General features: G+C 43.0%; 1 protein-coding gene across 3 annotated transcripts in view; it reads left to right on the plus strand.

Moving 5' to 3' along the window:
* The window catches only part of LOC137658470 (uncharacterized), a 50,686-nt gene that overhangs the window by 1,986 nt on the left and 21,755 nt on the right, over positions 1 to 26,945 (plus strand). For all 3 annotated transcript variants that reach the window (XM_068393209.1, XM_068393210.1, XM_068393211.1), the window contains exons 2-3: positions 4,884 to 5,626; positions 10,505 to 10,670. In XM_068393209.1, the coding sequence (XP_068249310.1) occupies positions 5,187 to 5,626; positions 10,505 to 10,670 (606 nt within the window). In that variant the 5' untranslated portion in view covers positions 4,884 to 5,186. The remainder of the gene's footprint in view (positions 1 to 4,883; positions 5,627 to 10,504; positions 10,671 to 26,945) is intronic.

Here is a 26,945-nt window from a genome sequence, read left to right on the forward strand (position 1 = left end):
ATTGTCTTTGGTATTTTAGACACCAGTTCTGATAATTTCAATTCGTTGCACATAAATCTATTCAAGGTTTAATGGCCAGCCAGTGTAATTCAATTAGTAGTCTACAAGACTAATCCTTTCTTGGGGGTGGGACACCTTTTATCCATATTGCTCCTCTGTTTTCTGTTTTGCAATTTCTTTAGTTGCACTTTGGGTAGGTTGTAATAGATGGAGCCACAGTAGTAAATCTTGGATAATCAAAAGTTACTTTACCGAATATTCAATCCGATACTTCTTTACAAAACCAAAGTTTCTCGGGTGACATCCAGCAATTCTTACTACATTATGTATTTGAGCACTGAGAGACAAATTACAGCTAGTGATACTCCTAGCTCACAGACTCAACGGTACTAGATATCGGGACCATGTTGTTAATACTTATTTGAATGTTAGCCAAGTTTCTTGAGTTATATTTCTTGACTACCACCATAAACTCGATTTGATTTTCATTAAACTTATTTGCTTAACTGTCATCAATTCCCTAACACGGGTAAGGACATGGCTTAAAGTTTCAACAATATCATCAATATCATTTACGGAGAAGCAAAGTTGTGCATCATCTGCAAATAGTTTATACTTCATTTCATGTCTATTTTACTTTTGACTGACCTATAGTATATAATTAAAAAAATTAGATTGTGCCCAGGGCTCGAACCTGAGGTACACCTCTGCTTAATGGTTCTTTTTAATAACTATGGCAGTTGCTTACTATCATACAATGACTGAATCAATCAAAATAGCTACTATCTGATTCGATTGTTCATAACAAAACAGCTGTTTTTGTTAGGTGGTTGTTGTATGCATTTATGCAATGACTATGACATTACTTACATCTTATTTTTCTAATTTTTTAACTTACTGAACTTGACTTTTTTTTAAACAATCTATTAGTCATTTGCTTATTAATAAATTAGTTTAGTTTGTAGCTTGTTAGCAAAGAATGAGTCAACGAATGGAAACTGCTTTCAAATTTAAATTGCTTACCTAAAGAAAGGCCCATGATTTTTTCACCTGAAGATATATTTGAAAAAAAAAATAAGAATGTGTATATTTTTAATGAGAATATAATTGATACCTATGAATAAAAATCATTGTTTTTCCTTGTCAAAGATAAGATTTCACTCATTTCTATATGTTAAATTTAAAAAAATATAAATGTGTTGGCATGCTTTTAATAAATAAATAGGGAAAGAAATTATTTTCATACATCAAGGCCCGCCTGAACAGACTCTTGGTGTCTGATGGGGGGGCGAGAAATAAATCCCTAAAAGTAAAAGTAAGTAAATGGACCACAGCCTAAAAGACACTCGGCTTACGGGAATCATGGCCTAAATGACTTAAACTCTATTGAACTACAGTGGCTGCCTATTAAAGCTAGATATGTGCAATGACTTAAGTCATCAAGATACAGACATTCAAAATATTTAAGAGAACTGCTACATAGTGAACAGCCAACATATCTTGTAGATAAGAATAGCCACATTTGGTTTCAAGTTATTTTAGGGTTTAGAGCTTCCAAATATGCAGCCCCAGTATTGTGTAGGAAAAAACAAAAACAAAAGTCATCTGAAGGACATGATCTTAAGGCTTTCAAGAAAAGGATTTCACTATTATCACAGATTACACATACTATAAATATTTGAAAATGTACACGACAAACAAACCTTGTAGTTCCCGCAGGACACAACTTTTTCTGTGTGACAGGACAAGGAAAACAGCCCTTTAAATATGCAAGGTTTTATGATTTGTCTTTCTTTACTGGTCAAAGTGTAAGTGACTAAATAAACTTGCCCCAGGTCAGTGACTGTCAAGTTTATTTTATGAATAAATTACATGCGTATTCTACATGTAGCCTACAGTACCTTTGATTGGATAAAGTAGAAAACTGAATTATTAAATGTTACTATTTAAGGTAACCTAAGTAAACATAGTTGAAGGAAGCTCAAGTTAAGATGCTTTTGTTCATTAAGGGCCTTGCAGTGCTATCTGAAGAGTATTTGGCATCTCAAGCCTGGGTGTCATAATGCCTGTGTTAAAACTGGCATAAACAAGGAGGAAGTGTCCAAAAACACTGTTTCCTTCAGGCTTTGTGAGTAGATTAAGAGAGCTTAAGCTTTGTTCAAAATGAGGAGGACAACTGCCGAGTAAGAGTTCTCAAAGTCGTGGCCGTGGGTATCAGCCCAACGATCTCCTTACATTAAAACATGTTTGTTTCTCAGGCGAAGGCACATTATATCTGATAGAAGTTGCATATAAGTCCTTGAACACTTTATTTCTTTGTTAGGGTGGCCATAAATTAGGGAATGTGGCCAGACCAGATGTCAAAAGGGACAGACAAGCGCCTCTTCTAAAGTAGTGTTTTCAGCATAAGCCAAGAATGAGAATCTCGTCTACTCCCTTCTTCCCCATTTTTTTTAGGGTACAGCAGTTTTAACTGTTATGTGGCAGATCTGATGTTTGGTGCTAGTAAGCTCCAGAAGAGTAACTTTCTCATCCTCCTTTACAAAGGATAGGCTATGCCTGGTATGAGATTTTCTACAGCATCTTTATTCCATGGGGATGTAGGTTTTGCTCTTGACATACTTCAAGTTTAAAAGAAACTACTACTGGTGCGGGCCATAACAGTTTCTACATCTCTCTTATTAGTTGATTAGGAGGATATTTGGATAATTTTTGTCGTTCCTGTACAAGATCAGGATGTATGTAATTTATAAGGGAAAAATAACTTTCCAGTTTGATTCACAGGAATTTTTCATGGTTATACAAATCGGAACCCTTTATTAAACTTTTCTTTTCAACCAATCCTCTCAGTACTAAGGCTGAAGGTTAAAAGTGGCTTGATCCACTCAGGCATTTGAGTAGGTGGATTCCCCTTACCCACCTGTAATTACCTAACTACTGTACCTTGACAATGATTCAATGACGGTTACAGCCTCTGTATATGTATTGACTATTGGTTCCAACATGCCTCCAAATCCTCATCCTCTAATAGGAGTATGTTTACAAGAGAAGCTGGATATTGCTGTTAAAACTTTGAGGTGGTGGTAGTTACTGCCAGGTAGCGGGAAAGCCCCACCCACCTGATAGGCCACTGAACTCTCACTTTGTACTTAGCTCCCTGGAAAGTACAGATATACTACCAATGCTCTCAATTTGGTATTTTAATCATTTATTTCTATTTTATATTACTGTAATTGGTTGGCAGATTGTAGTGTGCATGCAAGGGATTTTAAGGAAGAGGAAAGGTTTTGCAGTTTCCTGATAACTGTAGCTGACAGTTGTTGTGTATTCTACTTTTTCTTTTGCACTTTCTTGTTCCTGTTGGTCAGCATTGCAGTTTGCTGTTTACAGTAGTCCCTCGCTTATGGGACCTGGTGATGATAATGAAAACGTAATCCTAAGGAGGCTGGTATCCTTAGAATTGATGTGCACCATCATAGGAATAAGGTTCTACCGCCAAATGTAAAGCAGAAGGCACCTTCTCCTTTTGGTGCCTTCCCATTCCTGGAAATGCACCAAGGTCAATTACCTGGTTATGATGTTCCTTCACAGAGTTCTTTTGACCTCTATCCTGTGGGGATCGATCCTTAAGAGGAGAATTTGATCCTCCTCTTCTGAAAACTCAGTGCAGAGGACGAAAGATATCTTCTTCTACCTCCTCTTCATCTCTTCACACTGCCGATTGGGGTAGAGGGCCTCTTCCCTTCTCCTTCCCAAACCGGCTGATGAGTTGCGTACACGTGACCGACTCCTCTTGTTTCTCTTCCCTGGGAGAGACAGTGCTGCTAAAGAACCAACCTGACTGACTAAACCAAAGACAAAAAGATGACAAAGGGTGGGCGTGCTACTCGTAACTTCTATTTGCGCACCTGCAACCACTTTTCAGGATTTGCCTTGTCAAAGGAAACTTTTAAAATCCTTCACTTTAAAAAAAAAAAAAAAAACCACATTGCACACATCCATCTGAGCTGGAACGCTCGTCTACAAATGCTCACCTTTTGACATGCACCGTTCTAAGGATGTGCCCTCTCCAGTTAGTGTGCACTCATCCGATTCTGAACACTCGTCTACACACACACACACACACACACGTGTTCCTTTGAATTTTTTGTGCATCCATGAGTGCTCCTATGCATGCTGCTCACTCATACAGGAAGTACAATAATGAGATCAGGACCACTCTGACCCCACTCATGCTCATCAAACGCCAAAGTGCATACACGTTATCATCAGCAAGATTCCTCGCTACTAACAGGCTTTCACACAATGTGCCTATATGCCACTCAATATCAGGATTTTACTTTAGCCTATCAAAAACTGAAGCATCTGGTGTTTCTCCTCCTACTTGGGGCACGGAAGCAAGGAGCATCTAGGGGCATGGGAGCGAGGAGCACCTTGGCCTCTGAAGTGTAACTTTCAAGCTGTTGCTTCTTCCTCTACAGTTTCACCACAAACCAATCTCTTCCCACATTTGTGTGAAGGATGGTACAGTAAGTAATGAGAACATATCTTTTTGGGAGGACAACCTGAGTATGTTACACACAGTACATTCTCGATAAACCAACTTGCCTTGTTGAAGATTCAATGGTCGATACTGCATCACTGAAGACATATCCCTATTTTAAAGGACTTTGGTTTGTATAGCTGGGGAAAATACAAATTACTTTTAAAATCTGTTACATTAATTTTTACTGTATATTGTTAGCAATGGAATGAAGATTCTCCAAAATATTTTTTAAATAGATCTTTTTCACAAAATAACTTTTGTGTGCAGCACTGTATTCCAGAATTTGCCTTAAACTTTTAAATCATTAATTTCATCAGATGGCTTTAATTAATTTCAGAGGTTACCAGCTACATAAAAGTAAATATGGAATAGGTACAAGAAAAAAGTGCTACAGTTTACAGTATGTATAATCTATTATCACCTATGTGAAACTGATGAAGTACAGTCGGTTATCTCCAGTCTGTGGAATCTCAGTCAGGCCAGTGTTATAAGCTCATTAAATACAAAGATCAGATAGTCCAGGCCCAATAGAGGGACAATTGTTGGGCAAAAATCAGATTTTTCTTTTGATACTGGAATCCAAATTTAAGGTGACATTTCTGATAATTCTAATGTTACTAATTCAAGAAACTAGGACAAGATGCCAGATATTAAAAGATCGCAAGCAATCAGTAGTAGCTCACAGGGCGGTAAGAACCGTGCACAATCAGATGATTCAAACAGGACACAGCATTTCCAGTTGAAGAAAAAACATTGTAAGAAAAGGAAAATTACGGATGATTGCAGGGATAATGATAATAATTTTGATGGGTTGCATGACAAAAGTAATGAAAATAGAGAGGAAGAGGTTTTGAAAGCGTACTCTAATCCTCCTGCAGGAAGATCGGCTAATATTATAATTACCAAGGAAATAAGACCAGCTGTGCCCGAGGTAGTTACTTTGGAGGATGCAAGACTTAAAGAGGAAGTTTTACAGATTGATCAAGATGTAACTAAAGGAAAAGACAAGATACTTGAATCCACAATAGAAGTTATCAACAATTTATTCAATGGTGCCGACCCGGATTTCTTACAGGAAAAGTAAGTTCTTTTTTTATGCAGTGTTGCCTTTTTTCAGTACTGTATATCATGTTCCTACTATAAATTATTTTCTAACTCACATGTTTTAATAATCTTATTGAACAGAGCCATCCCTGAAAAGTTCTTTGTTTGCATAGGATACAATGTCTCCAGCCAAGAATGACACCAGAAAAGTTCTTTGCTTATTTATGATACAATGTCTCCAGCCAAGAATAACACGTTACCTATTGTAATTTTGGGGTCAGCTTTACTGAAACTTGGGATTAACTTTTTGTGTAATCAGAAACTTGTACAGGCACCTGTTATTTGCAATTTTTCTTTACCCAGGAGATATTTGATAAACTTTTTTTGTTCCTACATGGATGCAAACCCTAGTCCTTTAATAGGAGTACGATTTCAATGAAGGTGAAAATTCGGCTGTTAGTAGTTGCTGGCGGGTAGTAGGTGAAGCCCTACCCCTTACCAGCTACTTAATAGCCACTTCAACTTTAGCCACCGAGTTGTGCAGACGTACTTTGTATTCCAAACTTGGCTTAATTGACTTTTACTTTTTCAAGTTTCAGACTTCGATTGCTTTGTGCTAGTGATGCAGAGAAACCATGAGTAACACGTGTTGTTGTACGGATTTTTTGGCTGTTGGTGTGGAACCATATTGAAAAAATTGTCTATGGATCCAATTCTTTTAGCCCTTTTTGCAAGGGTCATGACTGCGTATAGTCTAAGAAATCAGCTGGTCCTTCACCACCACCTTCCTCCAGGGGGAAGGTGACGAAGGTTGATGATATTGATCTCGCACTAGGACAAGCCCAGAGTGAGCTGTCTTTTTCTGCTTCCCTTAGAAAAGCAGGTACAGTATTTCTTATCTTCAGGGTAAATCTAAAATATCAATTGTTCCGACACTTCTAGAACTCTTACACCATTTATTAGGGGATTATCTTCGGTGAAGCTGGAAGACTAGCTATTAAGACTTAAGCGAGGTGGCAACCTCCCTACCCGCTAGTTAGCGGGGGTTGGTGAGGGGTAGTGGGGGTTCCAAGCTACCCTTCTCACTCGCACACCAGTGTATTCTAGCCACTTTTGATTTTGTACACTCTCTGATCTCTCAAAAGACTAGGCCATTGCTTTTCAGATATTATTCTTTTCAGGTGTGTGCTTTATTCAGCATCCCCATGCAAACTTGCCTAGGACCTGAAAGTTGCACGTGCGGGACCTTTATGTCTGCTGTAGAAACTGACCTTCATTCGTTATGTCTGAACTGCAGGGGGGCCCGTTGTCACTAAGATAGTGGGCTCCGAATGGTCTTTCTAAAGAGAGCTTTGTATTGTCACTAAATACAAACCCTCCGCTATTTATAGGGGATATTACTTTCGGCGAAGCTGAAAGACGAGCCATGAGAATTTTAGCGAGGGATAACCACCCCAACAGCTAGTTAGCGGGATGGGTGAGGGTAGCCAGCTACCCTGCTCACTAACGCACCTGGGCTGAGCGCCCACTTTGCTTTCTAGCTCGGTAGAGGACGGACATTGCCACTCTCCCTCGCCAATACTAGCCATTTGAAAAATACTTTTATGCTTTTCTTTCCAGTGTGTGTGTAACTTCTTATCCATGCGTACATGTCCTGGTCCCGAAGGCCGCTCCTGCAGGACCTTCATGTCTGCCCTTGAGGTGGACCCCCACTGGCTGTGTCCGGCTTGCCGGGACCACTGATGTGATCGGTACAACACCAGTAATGACTGTCAGGAGTGGTCTGCCTCCTAGTGGGAGAGGTTTGGGCGCAGGAAAAAGTAGTAGTCTACGCAAGATTTTACGCCTTCGGGGTCTTCCTCGAAATCCGAGAAAACTCTGACTTCTTCTTTGACTCCCCGATCTCTTCACGAACCTGCTCCTCTGTCAGTCTTCGCTGGGGAACAGTCGAGTAGCAGTGCAGCCCTGTGAACTCCAGGTCAACCTTGTGGGCCGAAGGATGGTACCATTTCCCCTAGTGATTCGGTCCCGCTTTTTCCCCAATGAGTGCCTGCCCTGTCTGATTTGTTAGCTCTTTGGCAATCACTGGGCGTTGATGGTCCCCCTTCAAAGGAAGTTCTGTTCAAACTCCTTCAGTCGGGGGTTGAGCAGAAACGCACTCCAACTTCCTTGGAGGTGGAGACTTCTCCCCTGGCCGCAGGGGCTACTGCCCGTCAGTCAGACTTATGTTCTCCTGTGGTGCTGACACCGAAGACTATGCTTCTCCCACTGGGGTAATGGGAGAGCAAAGTTATAGGCATGTTTCTCCTTTGGAGGAATCTGCCAGACGTTCCCCTTCGGGGGTTTATCGGGTGAAGGAGTTTCTGACCCCTCATCACCCTGGGCGCGTTCTTCGCCCTGTGGTAATGAGACGCTTGTTTGAACCTTCGGCTTCTTGTCTAATGGTTCCTTCGGGTTCTCGTTACAGTTACACTGAGCCTTCCGGCTCTCATGACCTCGAGCCTTCAGGCTTCTGTTACGCAGAGCCTCCGGGCTCTTCGAATCCTGGGCCTTAGGGTCCTCGTTGTACTGAGCCTTCGGGCTCTCGTGACTCTTGTTATGCCGAAACTTCGGGCTCGCGTGACCCCATTACACTGAGCCCCGGGCTCTCGTAACCCTGGGTCTTCGGTTCTTCGTCACGTGGAGCCGTTAGGGTCTCATGACCCTCATTACGCTGAGACTTCGGGCTCTCGTGACCCTCGTTACGCTGAGACTTCGGGCTCTCGTGACTCCCTTTACGCTGAGCCTTCGATCTTTGGTGACCCTTGTTACGATGAACCTTTGGGCTCTTGTAACCCTGAGCCCTCGGAACCCGTCATGACGAGTCTTCGGGCTCCTGTCATGACGAGCCTTCGGGCTCCTGTCATGACGAGCCTTCGGGCTCTCGTGACCCTGGTCCCCCAGGGCCATGTTTTGCGGAACGCAGGTTCTCGTGGCATAGGTTTTGGGAACCCAGAATCTCAGGGTTCTCATTGCTCAGAACCTCTTGGTTCTTGTGACCTCGAGCCTTTGGGCTCTTGTCGCGCTGAGCCTTCGCACTCTTGTGACTTTAAACCTCCGAGTTCTCGTCGTGCTGAACCTCCGGATTCTCGTCATGCTGAGCCTTCAGGCTCTCGTGACATCAGACCTTCGGGTCCTTGTCATACTGAATCTTGTGGTTCTTGGGACCCAGAGCCTTTGAGCTCGTCTTGCGGAGCCTTCAGGCTTTCGCTAGGACAAATCCCTTACGGATCTCATTACCCATCGGCATGATCTGCTCTCTTTGCTGTAGTGTTGCGCGGCAGAACAGCGTAACAGTGTCACATGACTTAACAGCATTGTGTAACCTGCTATGCGCCAAACAAGCTGGTCTCACCAACTGCTCGCCACTCGTCTTCAGACGAGATTCCATTGCCTTTCTTGGCCCCGTTCAGGGAATCGTTCTCTCACTACGAGATGACTTCCAGTCTTACCAGCCACTTGCAAAGCGGCCCTCGCCACCTCACCGCTCTCCACCTCATCAATAGCCTTTGCATTGATCCACAAGAACGACTGCCCCAGTCCCCTGAAGGGATCGGTACCCACTAGATAGAGTTCAGGGTAAGAGACACAAGGAAGCACCAAAGCAGTTTGCTGCTCCAAGGTATCAACGCAAGGCAACCCCTCTGGAGGCTAGACCGGTGCCAATCCTTCCAGCAGGTAAGGAGTCTAAGAATGCTTTTCAGGTTCCTAGACCCAGGGCTTCAGGCTACGCATAGGATCCTCCTCCTACTTCGAGAGGTAGAGACTCCCTATGGCTAAGAGCACTATTTAACATAGTGTGGGAGGCCGTGGCAGGGGCCATTCCCTATTCTCAATCCTTGGGCGGTACACCTAGGATCCATCTGTTGGCTGCTCTCCTTCCCAGCGCATCTCCTCTTGCTGACCCTAGGAGGAGTTCCGAAGATTCCGCCCTGGCGGGACCTTCTCGTAAGGAGAGACCTCTCTCTCCTCGCAAAAGGAGTCGCGAGGAAAGTACCTCTGAGCTTCCTGGGAGTCCCTTGCAGTTTCAGGTTCCATCGGTTGAACCGAAGGGATAAAGGAAGAGGATTAAGCAGTTTCCCTCGAGGGAGGACGGGGCAATCTCTATAACGGCCTCTTTCCGCCTCATTCCGATTGACAGTCTGTATGGCAGAAACCTAGCCCTATCACTTGGATATCAGGTCATAGGAGGTGGATTGTTGTCAACACTCTTGGTTCTCTAAAAGTCCAAGAGTTTGACATCCCAGGATTGTAAACCATCCAGTTTGGTTAAAGGGATTTCCTCCTACTTAAATATAAGTTTGGTTAAAGGGATTTCCTCCTACTTATATAAGTCTTGTACTGTATTAAAGTAAGTGTTTGAATCTGTGTAACAGCAATTCACAATTATATGAAGTAATTTATATATTTTCTGATTATACAAACCTGAGTCCTTTGTTGTATTTCTGCCTGAGCCCTGCAAGCCCCAGGTAAAGATCAGAGTGGGTACTTAGTGAACTGACAGGGGGTGGAGCTTCCCCCAGCTACCCACCAGTAACTACCAATACCTCGCTATAAATTTTAACAGGTGAGTTTCCAACCTTGCTGAAATCATACTCCCATTGAAGGACTCAGGTTTTTATAGTTAATAAAAATAAAAATTACTTTAAAATATGCAGATTTACTACATATAAGGGATATTAATGTTCGCCATTTAAGAGGACAATTAATTTAAAAAAAAAAAAAATGAGATTTCCATATTTATAAAAAAAAAATACTCTAATTTACAACTTGGCATTGCAGTATGTTGTGTAATAACATTTGGGTAAACTGTAGAATTGTTTTTGTGAAAACAACATAATGAAGATTTTTTATTATTCATTTTCCTATATACAGAATTAATGCTTGCATGACACTGGGCAATGATGAAAAAGAGCTTAGCTTGTATATTGAAGAGCTTCTGAAAATCAAAAAGTTCCCAACTATGAAGGACTATATGAAGAGGATGGATGCTATGGCTAAGAACTCTGATAATGAAAATTTTGAGGAGGAAGGTCATCATGTAAGTATTCAATTGTCTTAGTATTTGTGTATTGCTTGTCTCCTGTGAAATGTAACTCGGTCCATATACTGTAGAGAAGGTTAGTTGGTGCAATACAATTGGATACAAATTTGCTTTATTGTTATTTATGTGGAATATGCGTTTGGCGGAGCTGGAATGTAGCTATTAGGTTTAAAGTGTGAGGTGTCAACCCTACCTAACCACTAACAGTGTGTAGTAAGAGGCGGCTGGGAGGGTACCCAGCCACCTATATCTATTCACGGTTCAATGAACCACGTCAGTTTTTGTTTTTGGCTGGTGGAGAGCGGATGTCTCCCTTCTCTCCCTTCAAGGCTTAGCCATTTATAAGTATTGCTTTACGCTTATTATTTTCTTTACAGATATGATGCTTATGATCACCTGACGATCCATTACAGAGTAATGTGACAGTTTTCAGATATCGATGTTTGTCCTCGTGAGTTATCAGAAGGATTCCTCTGCGCTGACTACTCCTCTTGTAGGTAACCTCTCCCCTCCGCGGGTTGGGTTTTTTCTTCCCTTTGGAGGGGAGGAATTCTTAATTCTTTGTTTTTTCTTCAGCGCTTTAGACGACATCGGGGTGCAAAGTCAGTGGCTGTAGCTGCTGCTGAAGTCTTCACTGTCTACAAGGTCTACCTCCCATTCGCCCTTCCGTCAACTCCTGCTGACGACGAGTCTACCCGCCTTCTGCTGATCTCGTCGTCTCCTAACGATCCGCAATTTTTCTTTCTCTCCCTACAGGCAATGTTTCAACTCGCATATGCAACTTACGCCTGATGAGGATTCCAAGACTATGAACGATCGTCAACCCAGGGTTTGCTTGCCAATCGCCAGGTCAACGGACTATTTTCTCCTTAACGATCACAGGGACAAGAATCAATGATGAAATTAGAATTTATTCTGTTCAATGATCGCAGGAGCGAGACTCGTTACCTCGTCTTCCTAGTCGGTCTGGATGTCGTTCGCGAAAATCCAATGATGAGTTCAGAATTCATTCTGTTCAATGATCGCAGGGGCGAGACTTATCACCTCATCTTCCTGGTAGGTCAGGATGTGGTTTGCGACAATCCGAAGTTAGACACCCGTCAGGGCGTCTGCAGAGATCGCAACGATCCCGGGATCGTAGGTTATCAGGATCTCGACGTTCTTCTTATTAAAGAAGAGCAGCTCTTTGGTTTTCCCTTTGGGGGATTACTCAGCCAGGATTCCAGTTCAGGAAATCCCTTTGAGGAGAATTCAGAAACAAGCCTTGGCTTTTTCTCAATACAAACCTTGAGCACGATTGGGCTCACGCTCAAGATCATTAGTTGAACACTCACGGTAGCGAGCTCTTGACACTTGTGATCTCGATCACGAACGTCTTGTGAGCGAGCAAGACGCTCATGGTAGAGATCACGATCCCTAGCGAGACACTCACAATAGCAATAACGATCACGAGCGAGACACTCACGATAGCGATCACGATCATGAGCGAGACACTAGTGATCATGCTCGCGATTGTGAGCTGCACTATTGGTCACGAGCAACAATTGTGACACTAGTCTCTACAGTACACAACCCTTGAGGACGCTCACGATCATAAGCGTGGGTTACACGCTCACGGTCATGAGCGAGACGCTTATGATCACAATTGTGACGCTAGTCTCTACAACCCTTGAGGATGCTCATGTGATTGCTATCACGCTCACGAGGGTGAGTTACACGCTCACAGTCACGAGCGAGACGCTCGTGACCACGAGCACGACTCTTGTGGTCACGATCACGAGCGAGGAACTCACGATTGTGAGTTACACACTTAAGCACGACACTTGTTATGACGATCACGAGCGTCTTGTGGCCATGATCACGAGTCACAAGCAAGACGCTCACGATCGTGAGTTACACGCCCACGGTTACAAGCGAGACACTCGTGACCGCGATCGCTGTCACAACGCTCTCGCTCTCACTAACGCTCACAATCGTGAGTTACACACTCGCGGTAACGGACGAGACACTCATAATCACGATCACGAGCATCATGTGTTGAAGGTTATGAGCTACAGTCTCGTGATCACAAACGAGACGCTTGCAGACGCTCACAGTCACGAGTTATGAGCCCATATCCCGGGCTAGACGCTCTCGATCAAGAACTGAAGCTCAAGATCAAGAGTTACAAGTTCACAAGATGGACGCTCACAATCGCTAGCACGATCCAGATGCTCATGATGATAGGCACAAGCCAAATACTAAACCATGAGCTGATGCTCATGATAATGAATTAAATGCTCACGATCATAAGCTAAACGCTCATGATCACAAGCTACTTGCCAGGTTTATGCATTGAATCCGGCACTCATGGGAATTCATCTCCCATGAACGTATGTGTTTTTCATCAACACTTCATTCATACCATAGGAAGACTTGCAAGCAAATTGCCTCAGGGAAAAGGTTGCTGCTTTGGTTGCTACCGTCTCCCATGTTGTCCTACTATTATGGGGCTGCTCATGAGCTGACTTTGCTTGGATAGGAACTACGCTAGTTAGACAGTCTCCTGAAGCGAATTGGATCTCGTATGTGGTAGGGGCGGCAGATCCTTTGAATCTGTTGTCCTCCCTCTAGCGGGAGACACAACCTTATGAGGTTACCGCCATTCTGTCCCTGTTTAGAGAATGAAATTCAATGCTGTCTAAGCAACAGCCATAGCAATTTACTTGCTATGATTCTGATCGGGCCTGGATGGGTAACTGACAAGAATAAAAGAGGTTATTGAAAATTTGCATTCTCCCGATCTCCGCTGGCCTTTATGCCCTCGGACCTTGGTGGAAACAGATTCAACCTCCATCTACATCTGTTCCAGGGCCCATAATCAGAGGTCTTCCTTGGGCTGGAATGGTTTGGAAAGAATATAATCCTTTCTCAAGGGAGAACCCCTCCCACGAGCTCAAAATAATAGGCTTATGCCTTTTTCGCCAAGGAAAGAGAGTCCAGACTTTAGCTACAAGGATACTATCTTGTATCTTCCGTCTTCCTTCAGGAATTCGTAAGCAGTCTCTATCTTCTTCCTCATGATTGGAATATCCTATCTCATAGGAAGACTAGGCACACCGGGATACCACCGAACTTCGTCAATCAGAAGTCTCTACTTTTAGTCTCTTCTCCTGAGATGAGTTTAACCTTCAAACCTTGTCATGCTAGGAAAGATTTTGTGATTAATCAGATAGCCTCCTATATAGGATCGGCCCTTGGCTTGAAGATCTCAGCCTACTGACTAATTTTAGAGTTTAGAATTCCGGCAAGACATCTCTTTCTGTTTACCTCGATCTATAATTTGTGTAATCAAAGGAATGACACAAAGGTACAATAATATCCTATACAGATATCTGTAGACTGTGTCATCACCCTGTAGGAACTTCTGCAGGTCTGATAAGACCGCATCAGTCTCTGTCGAATGCAACCTCTGAAGGACTAGCCGGTTCCCAGGTCCTTCGGCACTAAGGATCGTCCTTCCCTTGGTTCTCTACAAGACCTGAGCGAGTAATGATCCTAGTTAAAAGACTGTCAGATGAGAATCTCTCCCAAGGAGTAGATCTCCTCGTCTTCTGGATTTGACACTTCCTATAGAGGCATCAAAGAAAGTGGGGGAGGCCACATACAGGACCATATGTCCTTAGGACTATGATCAGAGCACAAATGATACAGTCTCTTAATCCACTAGTAGGCACCATCTTCCTTCGGGAAAGTGCCCGGGGGGGCAATGACAGTGATTCGTTTGTTTGGGAAAAGAATTCCTGCTCCTACATGGTCTCCCCTTCGAGGTATCCTGTTCACAGGTTTGGATTTTATAGACTCCACCCCTTCTGCATGAGTCTTCCTCCCACAGCCTCTGTTGTAGAGGTCTTTGGAATAAATATCAATGACAAGCATTGATCTTCTTTTCTTGCAGAAGGACTGCTGCCTCCTGTTGGATTCCCTTTTGCAAGCAATTTTATCTGAGAAAGGAATAGATGGCTTCTCCCCATGTCTGTGGAGAGTTATAGTCAGACTGGTCTTATTAAGAGGCTCGACTAGAGCTTCAGTCTAGCCTCATCAGCAAGATCATTCTTGCCGAAAAGACAGGTCACATACATTAGCACGTCTAGACTCTGGAGAACCCATCACAGACTTCCTCACGACTAGATACCCTGTGGTGAGGGTCGAGTGAAGTCTGATTTTCCTTTTCTTGAGAGTGCTACTGTATTCTAGTCATGCACTCAAAATTGCCTACGAATGGAATCACGCTCTTAGGCTTAGGCAATAGAAGAATTTTGCTCGTCCATCGAGCATCTCCTCCAGTCGTTGCTCTCCATTGAGTTTGAAATGATTACCCGTGGTGGGGTAATACAGTCTCCATCTGGACAGGTGGCTCTAAACTGCAGATCTTCCCCTAACCCCGAAGACAGGTCTTTCCCAGTGTGACACTCAACCAAAAGAGAGATGAACCCTATGGGTCTCCCTCAATGTCTCTTGCTCATGGTAAGAAACCAAGTAACATCCTATTTTGTTCTGGACAGCTTGAACCTCAGGCTCAAGCCCTCCAACTGGGAATCTGTTACCTTGTACTCAAGGCTGTAACACAGGTAATTACCTCAGAACATACCTTTAGAAGGGTGATTACCTAGCCCCCACGGGTATAGCACATTTTGCTGACCTTGAATGGCCCAAGTGAGTGCATTAGATTCCCATTACTAACTTGGACCCACTGGGTCATATACTCTTCGTTGTTTTTAATTTTTCACGCAGTGATTATATTGAGGCCATACCTCAGGGAAACAATGAAAGCGCTCGGTCCTTAGGTTCAGCATGCCTCGCTAACCCTAAAAAGGTCAAAGGAGGTTGTAAGGATCGCATTCGTGACAGGGACACAGGTCCTACTCCAGTCATGGAATCCCTCTCCTCCTCCTCATATATGACAGAGAGCTCAGAACGTTTTAGGGCAGAATCTGTCCATCACATTTGCAAGTAGCTCCTTTGTGACACAAACCATGCCATTGGTAGGGTGGATACGTTTCTGATCTTAACCTCACCCTACAAAAAAGACATGACCCACAGAAGACCCGATATGGTTTCTCTATCGCTCCTGCGGATGCGACACAACAAGTGGTTTAATAATACCTCAGGCTCCTTGTTGGACAACTAGTAGAAGGATGAAGGAATTGGCTACCCAGGGTAAGACTGGGATGAATGAAAGTATACCTGGCTCTTTTACTCTACTTCCATCATCTTCCCCTCCTTTGGGGATCAGCGCCATAGGTCCCTTTGCAAGCTGGCTTCAACCTCTGCAGGTAATAACCACTTTCCTTGTGTAACAAAGTATAGTTTATTTTTGTATACTTGTACACATCCTCAACGTCTACTGCAAGATAGGCCTTGGGAAACGTCTATTTCTGTATAAGGTTCCTATTTAAACTAGGAGCATTCTTACTTAATCGTTCTTTTAATATCTCTCACAACTACTTTAGTTGCTCAGGCCGCTATCATACTTACTTGAATTGATGAGCGAGGTGGCAAGGTTTCCCTCAATTTCAGTCTAATACTGTACTAGGTAAACCTGGGTCAATGTCTAAGCCAGTAGTTGAACTTACCACCCTCCTAAGAGTGAGTCTTCCACATAAATAGCGAAAGGTTTGTTAGTATGGGAACAAATGACAAATTCAAAGATAATTTGTACTTTTCCCTAATTAATACAAACCTGTATTTATTTATATAAATTGGCCCGCCATCACCTGTCCCCCAGTAAGTCCTGCCTGCAATCAAAAAGTGACGAGGTTCATTGAACCGTGAGTAGATAAAGGTGGCTGGGTAACCCCCAACCACCCCTTGCCTACCCGCTGTTAGTGGTTAGGTAAGGTTGCCACCTCACGCTTTAAATCTAATGGCTACCTTCCAGCTTTGCCAAAAGCATATTCCACATTTCACGTAAATAATTAGAGGTTTGTATTAGTTAGGGAAAAATACAAATTATCTCTGAATTTGCCATGTTGATAGGTTGTTTAGTCACACAGAATTATTAATCTATTAAGAGACAAAATTAGAATTTTAATGTTAGTATTTATTTTTATACTCACTTATTGCTCATATTGCTTTAATCTGAAAATGTTTGGCGTGTTGACACTACCCTTTACAACAGAAAAATTACCCGTTTTCTCTTGTTCCAGTATCCTAATGCCCCTATAGAAAAGCAATGAGACTAAAGGGCATACAAGGTCAATATGATGTTGTGCATGTTGTATCTCCTTCAATTACAGTAAAAAAAAATTTCATATCTTCATGCCACTATTCAGTGGGAAGGTGGGTAGGCATGTACTATGAACATCAGGTGAGTATAGAAATAAATTCTATTATTAAAAATCAGTATTTCTATGAACTTCTTCTAATGTTCATATTAGGGACTCCCACACACTAGCGGTGGCGAGTAGTCAGTGAATGAAAGAGATAGGGCATTCAGTCTCCCTTAATCAATTAAATAATGTCCTAGATTCATGTAGAGTCTAGGTTTTAAGGTACAGTGAACCCTCGCTACTTCGCGGTTCGACCATCGCGGATTCACCACTTCGCGGATTTCTTCCATAACCCATATATATACAGTAATATATATATATATATATATGTTTGCATGTATTTATGTATATATGTATGTATGTATATATGTAGGTATGTATATGTGTATACATATAAATATATATATATATATATAAATATATATATATATATATATATATATATATATATATATATATATATATATATATATATAAATATATATATATATATATATATATATATATATATATATATATATATATATAAATATATATATATATATATATATATATATATATATATATATATATATATATATCTAATGTAGGAAGATGTGATGTAGTTCTAAGGGAAAAGTATGGGAAATATGTCTGGGTAATAAGCAAGGCTCTACCTTCAGTTTGTTTCTTCATTATGATCAGAGATAAACGTAAACAAAACATTGGTTGCCATTTTTTATCGTGCTTTTTAGCGTGTTTAGGAAACGCATGATATAAAATCGCCTTTAATATTTGTGCCTGTTTTAGTTTAGGGTACTGTAGTACATGCATTAAGTGTTCTGTACATTAAAGGGTAGTTTGTAAACAGTACTACGTACAAGGGAAGGTTTTAAAAGTCTGAATATACATGTTGAATAAATAGGTAAATATGGTGTCACTACTTCGCGGATTTTCACCTATCGCAGCCGGGTCTGGAACCTATCTACCGCGATAAACGAGGGTTCACTGTACAGGTACTTGATACTCTAAATTTACATTTATATTTCTGGGTCGACCTGTGACGCCCGGTGAAAAGGGTCCTTCTTTACACTTTTCTGATATAAACCTTCCAAATATACCAGAGAAAGATAAAAGCATGGAATGCAGAGGTTACTACCCTCGCGCGAGCACCTTGTGGGTGTCGTGTATAAAGCAGGGGCGTGTGAAAGCCACTATTCAAAGGCTGTCTTCCATTTAGATAATTCCTTCATCAAAGGGAAGGGCCGTAACAGAGGCCCTAGATACCACACTTGAATCACGCCACCGACGCCTAACACGAACGCCCTCTAGGACATCCTTCTGTTTTGGACTTGCTCGCTTGGTCGTAATTTTTTGTGCTCTTGGTGTTTTTCCCGTTTCTGGATTTAATTCATCATGACTGAAGCTACTACTTCACCTTTACCAATGTTAAGTACCATAGTTTGTTTTGACAGCTTTTTACAGTACCGGACAGTTGTTCTCTTTCCAGTAGTGTGTTTTTAATTATAGACCGGCTTGGCCTTCCTCGGCGTCGGCAGCCATTGTTGTTTTGATTTGCCTCGCTGGAATTTCACGTTAATCTTGCCCATTTGGTACTCTGTCATCTAGGTTCTTGGTTAAGTCACTTACGACTTTTGAACCATTATTATTATCATTATTATTATTATTGTTTTACTATGGTATTTTTTGCTAGCAAGTCCAATTTGGACGAACGAAGAATAGCGTCCTTGGCTTTATTATAGTTTAGTACCCGCCTCGGGAAGGCGTTCGTTAATAGAAACCATCTTTATATTTATTTTGTTACGCAGTCGTTATTCTTCGTTCTTAGTCTTGATTGACATTACAATTTTATTGTTATACTTACAGTGAACCCTCGTTTATCGCGGTAGATAGGTTCCAGTCGCGGCCGCGATAGGTGAAAATCCGCGAAGTAGTGACACCATATTTACCTATTTATTCAACATGTATATTCAGACTTTTAAAACCTTCCCTTGTACGTAGTACTGTTAACAAACTACCCTTTAATGTACAGAACACTTAATGCATGTACTACAGTACCCTAAACTAAAACAGGCACAAATATCAAAGGGGATTTTATATCATGCATTTCCTAAACATGCTAAAAAGCACGATAAAAAATGGCAACCAATGTTTTGTTTACATTTATCTCTGATCATAATGTAGAAACAAACTGGAGGTAGAGCTTTGCTTATTACCCAGACATATTTCCCATACTTTTCCCTTAGAACTACATCACATCTTCCTACTTTAGATATATATATATATATATATATATATATATATATATATATATATATATATATATATATATATATATATATATATATATATATATATATATATATATATATATATATATATATATATATATATATGTGTGTGTGTATATATATATATATATATATATTTATATGTATACACATATACATACCTACATATATACATAAATACATGCATACATATATATATATATATATTACTGTATATATATGGGTTATGGAAAAAAATCCGCGAAGTGGTGAATCCGCGATGGTCGAACCGCGAAGTAGCGAGGGTTCACTGTATATCATATTATAGTGTGCTTTTGGTTCTTTATAGTGTAACCACGAGAGCGTGAGCATGGAGTTCTCATTTTCTGTTGCTACAGTCACGAGTTACCCTTTCTCTCGTTTTCTTTCTTAACCTCGAGTAGGATAGGTGGATTTCCCGTTTTCCGTTTTATACGATCACGGGTTATCCCTCCCCCCTCTCCCTCTACGGGTTTATGATATCTACGTTTTATTTTATTATGTGGTTACTGTTAATATAGCTAGCGTTATTAATAGGTCCCGTTTGTGTGTGAGTCATTATTTTGGGCCAGCTTTATGCCGCCACCCGTTCCCCTCGTAGGTACATCCTCTCCCCGCTCCGCCTTGGGAGTAGGATCTGAACGTTCATCCTCTCCACCTTGAGTTCTACTCCGCCATTAGGGATACTCATTGAGTTTGGAACCTAGTCAGATATTATTTGGAGTGCAACGGTGATCCCTTGCACTCGGACTCCAGCTTCGGCCATATGCACACAAACTTTTTATTATTAATCACAATTTAATTATTCCGGACCTTTTCACCGGACCTCCGGCTTCACCGGAGATCACCCAGACGATCAGCATTGGGGGTAACATTAACTTTCCGCTGCTGCTTATAGTTACATATTACTTGGTTAGGGACCTATCACTGCATCCTCGGCTCGTCCGTGGTTCCGCAGTGTACATTAGTTTATTCTTATTTTGTATTAATATATTAATATGGAACTCTAGCTCTCAATTAAGGAACCATTCTGTGCACACATATTTAATGTTATCTAGACTCTTTTAGTTGATCTGAATCACTGACCAGAGTCTCAAGGAACATCCAGACTTATGTCTCCTTTCTTTTACAGAAGGTCCGCTGCGCTGCCAAGGGCTGCCCCGCTGCCTTTAATGATCCCGTGGGCCATGACCTATGCTGGTCCCATGCGCATTGCGCCATATCCTTCACTCGGGAGCCGGGACAAGCCTCGTACATGGTGTGGTTCCCGGAGTCGTGCACGCTCTGCTACGAGCTGTCCTCCCTACTCCTGAACGATGACGTAAGTTGGTTCTAGTTTGTTCCTTTTTATCCTTTGGCGATGATTTAATTTGTTCCATATATATGTATACATCGCTTATTGCGGAGAACGATCTTCTCCTTCATCATTAATCCCCTCACCTCTTTCAGGCTGATGATGACTCTCTCCGGGCTGCAAGAGCTGCTCTCTGTCCTTGGGTGTCAGGCTTTGGAAGGAATGCTCCGTCTGGCGCACCCTATCTCCTCGACGGAGACATGGCCTCTCGTCTGTTCCCGGGCTCTACCACTGCAGCAGTTCTGCCGGAGACAGCGGCCCCGTTAATTGAGGGGGTTAGAGCAACCATCCCAACGGAAGAGGAAGCTTTATTGGTGGGGGACGTGTCCTCTCTAGATTTGGACGTCGAACCCATGGACGAGCAGGTAGGTGGTGCTGAGTTGGTGGATCCCCTTTTATCTCTCACTCCTTCCTCTACCTCTTCCTTCCTCGGCTTTGATAAGCCTACGGCTTCTCCTCGGGATCCCTCCGTCCCTGTACGACCCAAGGTGAAGCCACTACGTACCTTTAAGCCTTCAGCTTTGCCATTATCTGCGTCACTGGTACCCAGACCCTCAAATGCTCCTGATGTTCCTATTACTTCACATAAAACCGTGACTGCTAAAAAGTCGAAGTCCGCTAAGTCCAAGGCTTCTTCAGCGGGTAGTGCTCAGGAACCCTCCTTCCCCGTCGACCTGATCAGGGATATTGTTAAGGAGCAGATACAACAACATTCTAGGGCAAGCCAAGGGGCTATGACGGAGCTCAAAGATATGGTGGCAAATCTGATCCGTTTAGGAACTCAGATGCCTCCTCCTTCAGCCCCAGACGCGTCGAAGTTACCCCCCTTCGATAAAAATAACCCATGGGGGTTTGCCTTGCATGCTCCATATATAGATGGTACCATAACTCTGGATAGCATAGGCACCCGCCCTCTAGAGGACCTAGAATTTTACCCTCCGGGGCTAGAATTCCCATTCAACGGCTTCGTTCGTTTGAAAGAGCATGCCTTGGTTAGACTGGACAAGGTACCGAAGGAAACGGTAATATTTCCTAAAGAACAGGCCCAAGCTGTCTGGGCCAGGACTCTGTCTGAATGGGGGTGCGCTAACTCCAAGCTCACCCCACACAAAGGGGCCTACACCATTTTTACAACTGCTCCTGCTATTACCTTGCCTATTACGGATAAATTGACAGATCTCACTATTCAAGCTGTCAAAGAGGGCTCTGCCATGCCGGCTCTTAAAGAGACGGACCCCACCTCCATGCTCATCCCGAGTACCTCTGCTACCTGGGACGATGCTTCCTCTACTTTCACAGTAGGGAAGTTAGACCCAGACTACGCCTCTACTCTGTTTTCCGAGAAGCTTCCCAAATTACCGGAGAATCTTCTCAGGACTGAGGTTGAGGCACGGAATAGGTTAGCTAGGTCTCTCCACTCCATTACCTCCGCGGAGTCCCTAGCCTCGCTTTATCCGACTGAGACCTTGTTTCGGATATTCACAAAGAACCTGTCTCTGTCCTACCAAGTCGACCTACACGATTTCTGGTCGGCTCGGGTTAGTTGCAGGAAATACGTTCTGTCTGAGGCCTCTATCAGACATGAACCGAACAGGCTGATAGCTTCCTCCTGCCGGGGTAAAACCCTCTTCCCTCAGGAGGAGGTGAACAAGGTTCTACAAGATGATGCGAGAGCAAACCAAAATTGCAGGTGAGGCGGGGCCTCACTGCCAAAAAGAAGGTCGAAGCCCAAAAGCAAGCTTTCTTCAAGAAGAAGCAGAGATTTACCCCTTACAAGACGAACCGGGGTCACTACCATCAATCGACAGTTACCCACTCGTCATCACAGTCTCCCTCTGCTTCGACGTCTCAGCAACCGAATCCCCCTCAACAGGTGGTCTACCTCACTGCTCCCCCAGGTACACAACCCAACCCCGCTTGGATGCCCTCTCCTGCATACAACCCTAGCTACGAATCCTCAGGTTCCTTTCGTGGACACCAGAGAGGAAGCTACAGGGGTAGAGGACAGTTCCGCCAACGAGGCGGGCCTAGGACAAGGGGTGCTCGGGGAGGGAAGGGACCTAGATTCACTCCCTCGCAATGATGTGGTCCCAGTAGGGGGAAGACTTTACCACTTTCGAGACCATTGGACCTTCAGTCCGTGGGCTCACAGCATAATCTCCAAAGGTTTGGGTTGGAAATGGTCACAGGGTTCTCCACCTCCACCAGTGACCTTCCAGAAACCCACTCCCATCCTGAAAGAGTACACCACAGAGTTACTCAAGAAGAAAGCAATCAAAGGGGTTCGATCACTGAAGTTCCAAGGCCGCCTGTTTACAGTTCCAAAGAAAGACTCGTCAGCATTGAGAGTGGTCCTAGACTTGTCAAAACTAAACTCTTACATTCTCTGCGACAAGTTCCGAATGTTGACTATCTCTCAGGTACGGACCTTACTTCCCCGTGGGGCCGTCACCACCTCTATCGATCTTACCGACGCCTATTATCATGTGCCAATAGCTCGAAACTTCTCTCCTTACCTAGGCTTCTGCCTAGGCAGGAAAGCCTTTGCGTTCAAAGTCATGCCCTTCGGTCTCAGCATTGCCCCCAGGATATTCACGAAACTGGGAGAGACAGTGCTAGAACAACTCAGGAACCAAGGGATACAGATCATAGCTTATCTGGACGATTGGCTCATTTGGGCTCGGTCGACCCAGGAATGCAACAGAGCTACGACGGAAGTACTTCGATTTCTCGCCAACCTGGGATTTCAGGTCAATCTCCAAAAGTCCCACCTGCAACCATCATGCCACTTTGAATGGTTAGGCATTCAGTGGGACCTTTCAAAGCACAAGCTATCCCTTCCTCCCAAAAAAGTAAGGGAAATAGCTTCCAAGATCAGGAATTTTCTCAAACACAAACAGGTGTCCAGAAAAGCCTTAGAAAGAATCCTCGGCCTTCTCCAATTCGCTTCAGTAACAGATCTCCTATTAAAAGCCAAACTCAAAGACATCAATCGAGTTTGGAGAAAGAGAGCTACAGTACCTTTAAGAGACAAGATCTCGAAGATCCCCTCTGTCTTGAAAATGAGACTACGCCCATGGTCCGAACCAAGGAACCTCTCCAAATCGGTTCCTCTACAATTCCCACCTCCACAAGTGACAGTTCATACAGACGCATCTCTGAGTGGATGGGGGGGGGGGGGTGTTACTCCGAACATCAGATGTTTCAGGGCTTTTGGTCACCCGCCATGAAACAGTTCCATATCAATGTTCTCGAAGCCATGGCAGTGTTCTTGACCCTGAAGAGACTCTCCCCTCCGAGGTCGACCCACATCAGAGTAGTTTCAGACAGCACAGCCGTAGTACACTGCATCAGCAGAGGAGGATCCAAGTCTCCCAACCTGAATCAGGTCCTGGTCACTATCTTCGCCTTGGCAACAGAAAAGAACTGGTTCCTGTCAGCAACTCACCTAGCAGGAGTCCAGAATGTGATAGCGGACTCACTATCCAGGACGAAACCACTGGAATCAGAATGGTCTCTAGACATAAATTCATTCCGGTGGATACTCAGGCTGGTTCCGGGCCTCCAGGTAGATCTATTCGCAACTCAGCTGAATCACAAACTTCCCTGTTATGTGACCCCAAACCTGGACCCTCAGGCTTAAGCCATGGATGCATTAACCCTGGATTGGAACCATTGGAAGAAGATTTACCTATTCCCTCCAGTGAATCTTCTAATGAAAGTTTTACACAAACTACGCTCCTTCCAAGGGGCAGTGGCTTTAGTAGCACCTCACTGGCCAAAGAGCAGTTGGTTTCCTCTCCTCCTCGAGTTGAAACTCCGTCCCTTCCGGATCCCATTCCCCAAACTGACCCAAGTAGTCCAAACTCCGACTGTGTCAGATTCCTCAAGGATAGCCAAAACCCTAACTTTGTGGACTTCATGAAGTTTGCAGCTCGTAGAGACGCAAACATTGACCCGGAAAACGTCCTCTTCATAGAATCAGATAAAAAGGGACTCGACAATTCGTCAATATGATTCGGCCGTTAAGAAACTAGCAGATTTCCTAAAGAATTCAGACCATACTCGTATGACTCCGAATTTAGCCATCTCTTTCTTTAGGTTCCTATTTGACAAAGGCCTAGCAGCTAGCACTATAACCACCATCAAATCAGCTTTGAAGAAAATCTTCCTTATTGGGTTTAACATTGACCTAGCTGATTCCTATTTCTCATCTATTCCAAAAGCGTGTGCTAGGCTTCGACCTTCGGTTCGTCCACAAAAGGTCTCTTGGTCTCTGAACGATGTCCTCAAACTTGCGTCAGACACGGACAATGAATCCTGCTCCTATATCACTCTTCTTAGGAAGATTTTATTTATAACGGCTTTGGCCTCAGGTGCTAGAATCTCAGAACTAGCAGCTCTCTCACGAAACTCAGAAAACATAGATTTCCTCCCTTCAGGTGAAGAACTTCTTTCTCCAGACAGAACTTTCCTAGCTAAAAATGAGGACCCCCAAAATAGGTGGTCCCCTTGGAAGATTATTCCTCTTCCCCAGGATACTTCTCTGTGTCCAATCACTACTCTCAGGGCCTTTTTAGCTAGAACTGCCACCCGCTCGTCTGGCCCCCTTGTTTATCAGGGAACAAGGAGGTACTATTTCCATTCAAGGTATCGGACAACAGATCCTCTACTTCATTAAACATGCTAATCCGGAATCATTTCCCCATGCTCATGATATCCAGTCAGTAGCTACCTCCATCAATTACTTCCAGAACATGGATTTTGATGACCTTAAAAAATATACGGGTTGGAAATCTCCTATGGTTTTCAAACGCCACTATCTAAAGAACTTACAGGCCCTTAAATACCCAACGGTTGCAGCTGGGAGTCTTATCTCTTCCCATTAATCTCTTGTTCTTCCTTTCTTCCATCTCTTCTCTTCTCCCTCCTACCTGCCACTCACACCACGTCGCCACTCTCCTGGGTGGTTCGTTAGCCCTAAGATTATTACCATGTTTAATTCCTTTGGTTTAACTGTTATTGTATTTACTGTTACTTTAATGTTTGGATATTCTTAGACATGTAAGATTTGATGCTTTTTGCGTTTGGACACTCGGATGATTCCTTGTCTTCATATTTATTTAGCCTTACGTTCACTATGTCCTTTGGCTAGTTTGTAATTTTATATTTACTTACATTACTATATTATATTATTTTGTTACATGGTGTTTGTGTTCTCCTCATTACGTTATTACTTTATTGGGCTTGGAAGGCATTCTCTGGTACATTTTCACCGGGCGTCACAGGTTGACCCAGAAAAGGGATTTTGACGAAGGAAAAATCTATTTCTGGGGAGAGACCTGTGATGCCCGGTGAAACCATTCCCTGTTATTTTGTACGTTCCCACCCTTTCCTTTCCAAGCCATGTGTTCTTGCAGAAGGATGTCCTAGAGGGCGTTCGTGTTAGGCGTCGGTGGCGTGGTTCAAGTGTGGTATCTAGGGCCTCTGTTACGGCCCTTCCCTTTGATGAAGGAATTATCTAAATGGAAGACAGCCTGTGAATAGTGGCTTTCACACGCCCCCGCTTTATACACGACACCCACAAGGTGCTCGCGCGAGGGTAGTAACCTCTGCATTACATGCTTTTATCTTTCTCTGGTATATTTGGAAGATTTATATCAGAAAAGTGTAAAGAAGGACCCTTTTCACCGGGCGTCACAGGTCTCTCCCCAGAAATAGATTTTTCCTTCGTCAAAAATCCCTTTATTATTTAAACTAGCTAAGCTACAACCCTACTTGGGAAAGCAGGATGCTATAAGTCCATGGGGTTCAACTGGAAAAAATAGCCCAGTGAGGAAAGGGAATATGGAAATACACTATGCATGATAAGTCATGAATAAATAGTATAAAACATCTTAAGATCTGTAACAATGTTAAAATAGATACGTCATATATAAACTATGAAGACAGACTTGATGTCAGCCTTCTCAGCAAAGAAATATTCACAGCAAGTTTGAACTTCTGCAGTTCCACAGATTTAACTTCCTGGTTAGGAAGATCACTCACAATTTGGTCACAGCTGGAATAAAATTTTTAGAATACTCTGAAGTATTGAGCCTAGGATTGAGAGCGCTGGACTCTTAGCACTATCTGTATACCTAATAATATGCACAGGATGGTACATTCTAGGAAGATCTGAATGTAAAGGATGGTCAGAATTATGAAAATTTTAATGTAACATGCATAAAGATCTAACTGAATGACAGTGCCAGAGATAAATATAAAGATCAGGAATAATAAATCTAATAGACAGCAA

Source organism: Palaemon carinicauda, chromosome 19 (assembly GCF_036898095.1).
Source record: "Palaemon carinicauda isolate YSFRI2023 chromosome 19, ASM3689809v2, whole genome shotgun sequence".
NCBI classification, from domain to species: Eukaryota; Metazoa; Arthropoda; class Malacostraca; order Decapoda; family Palaemonidae; genus Palaemon; species Palaemon carinicauda.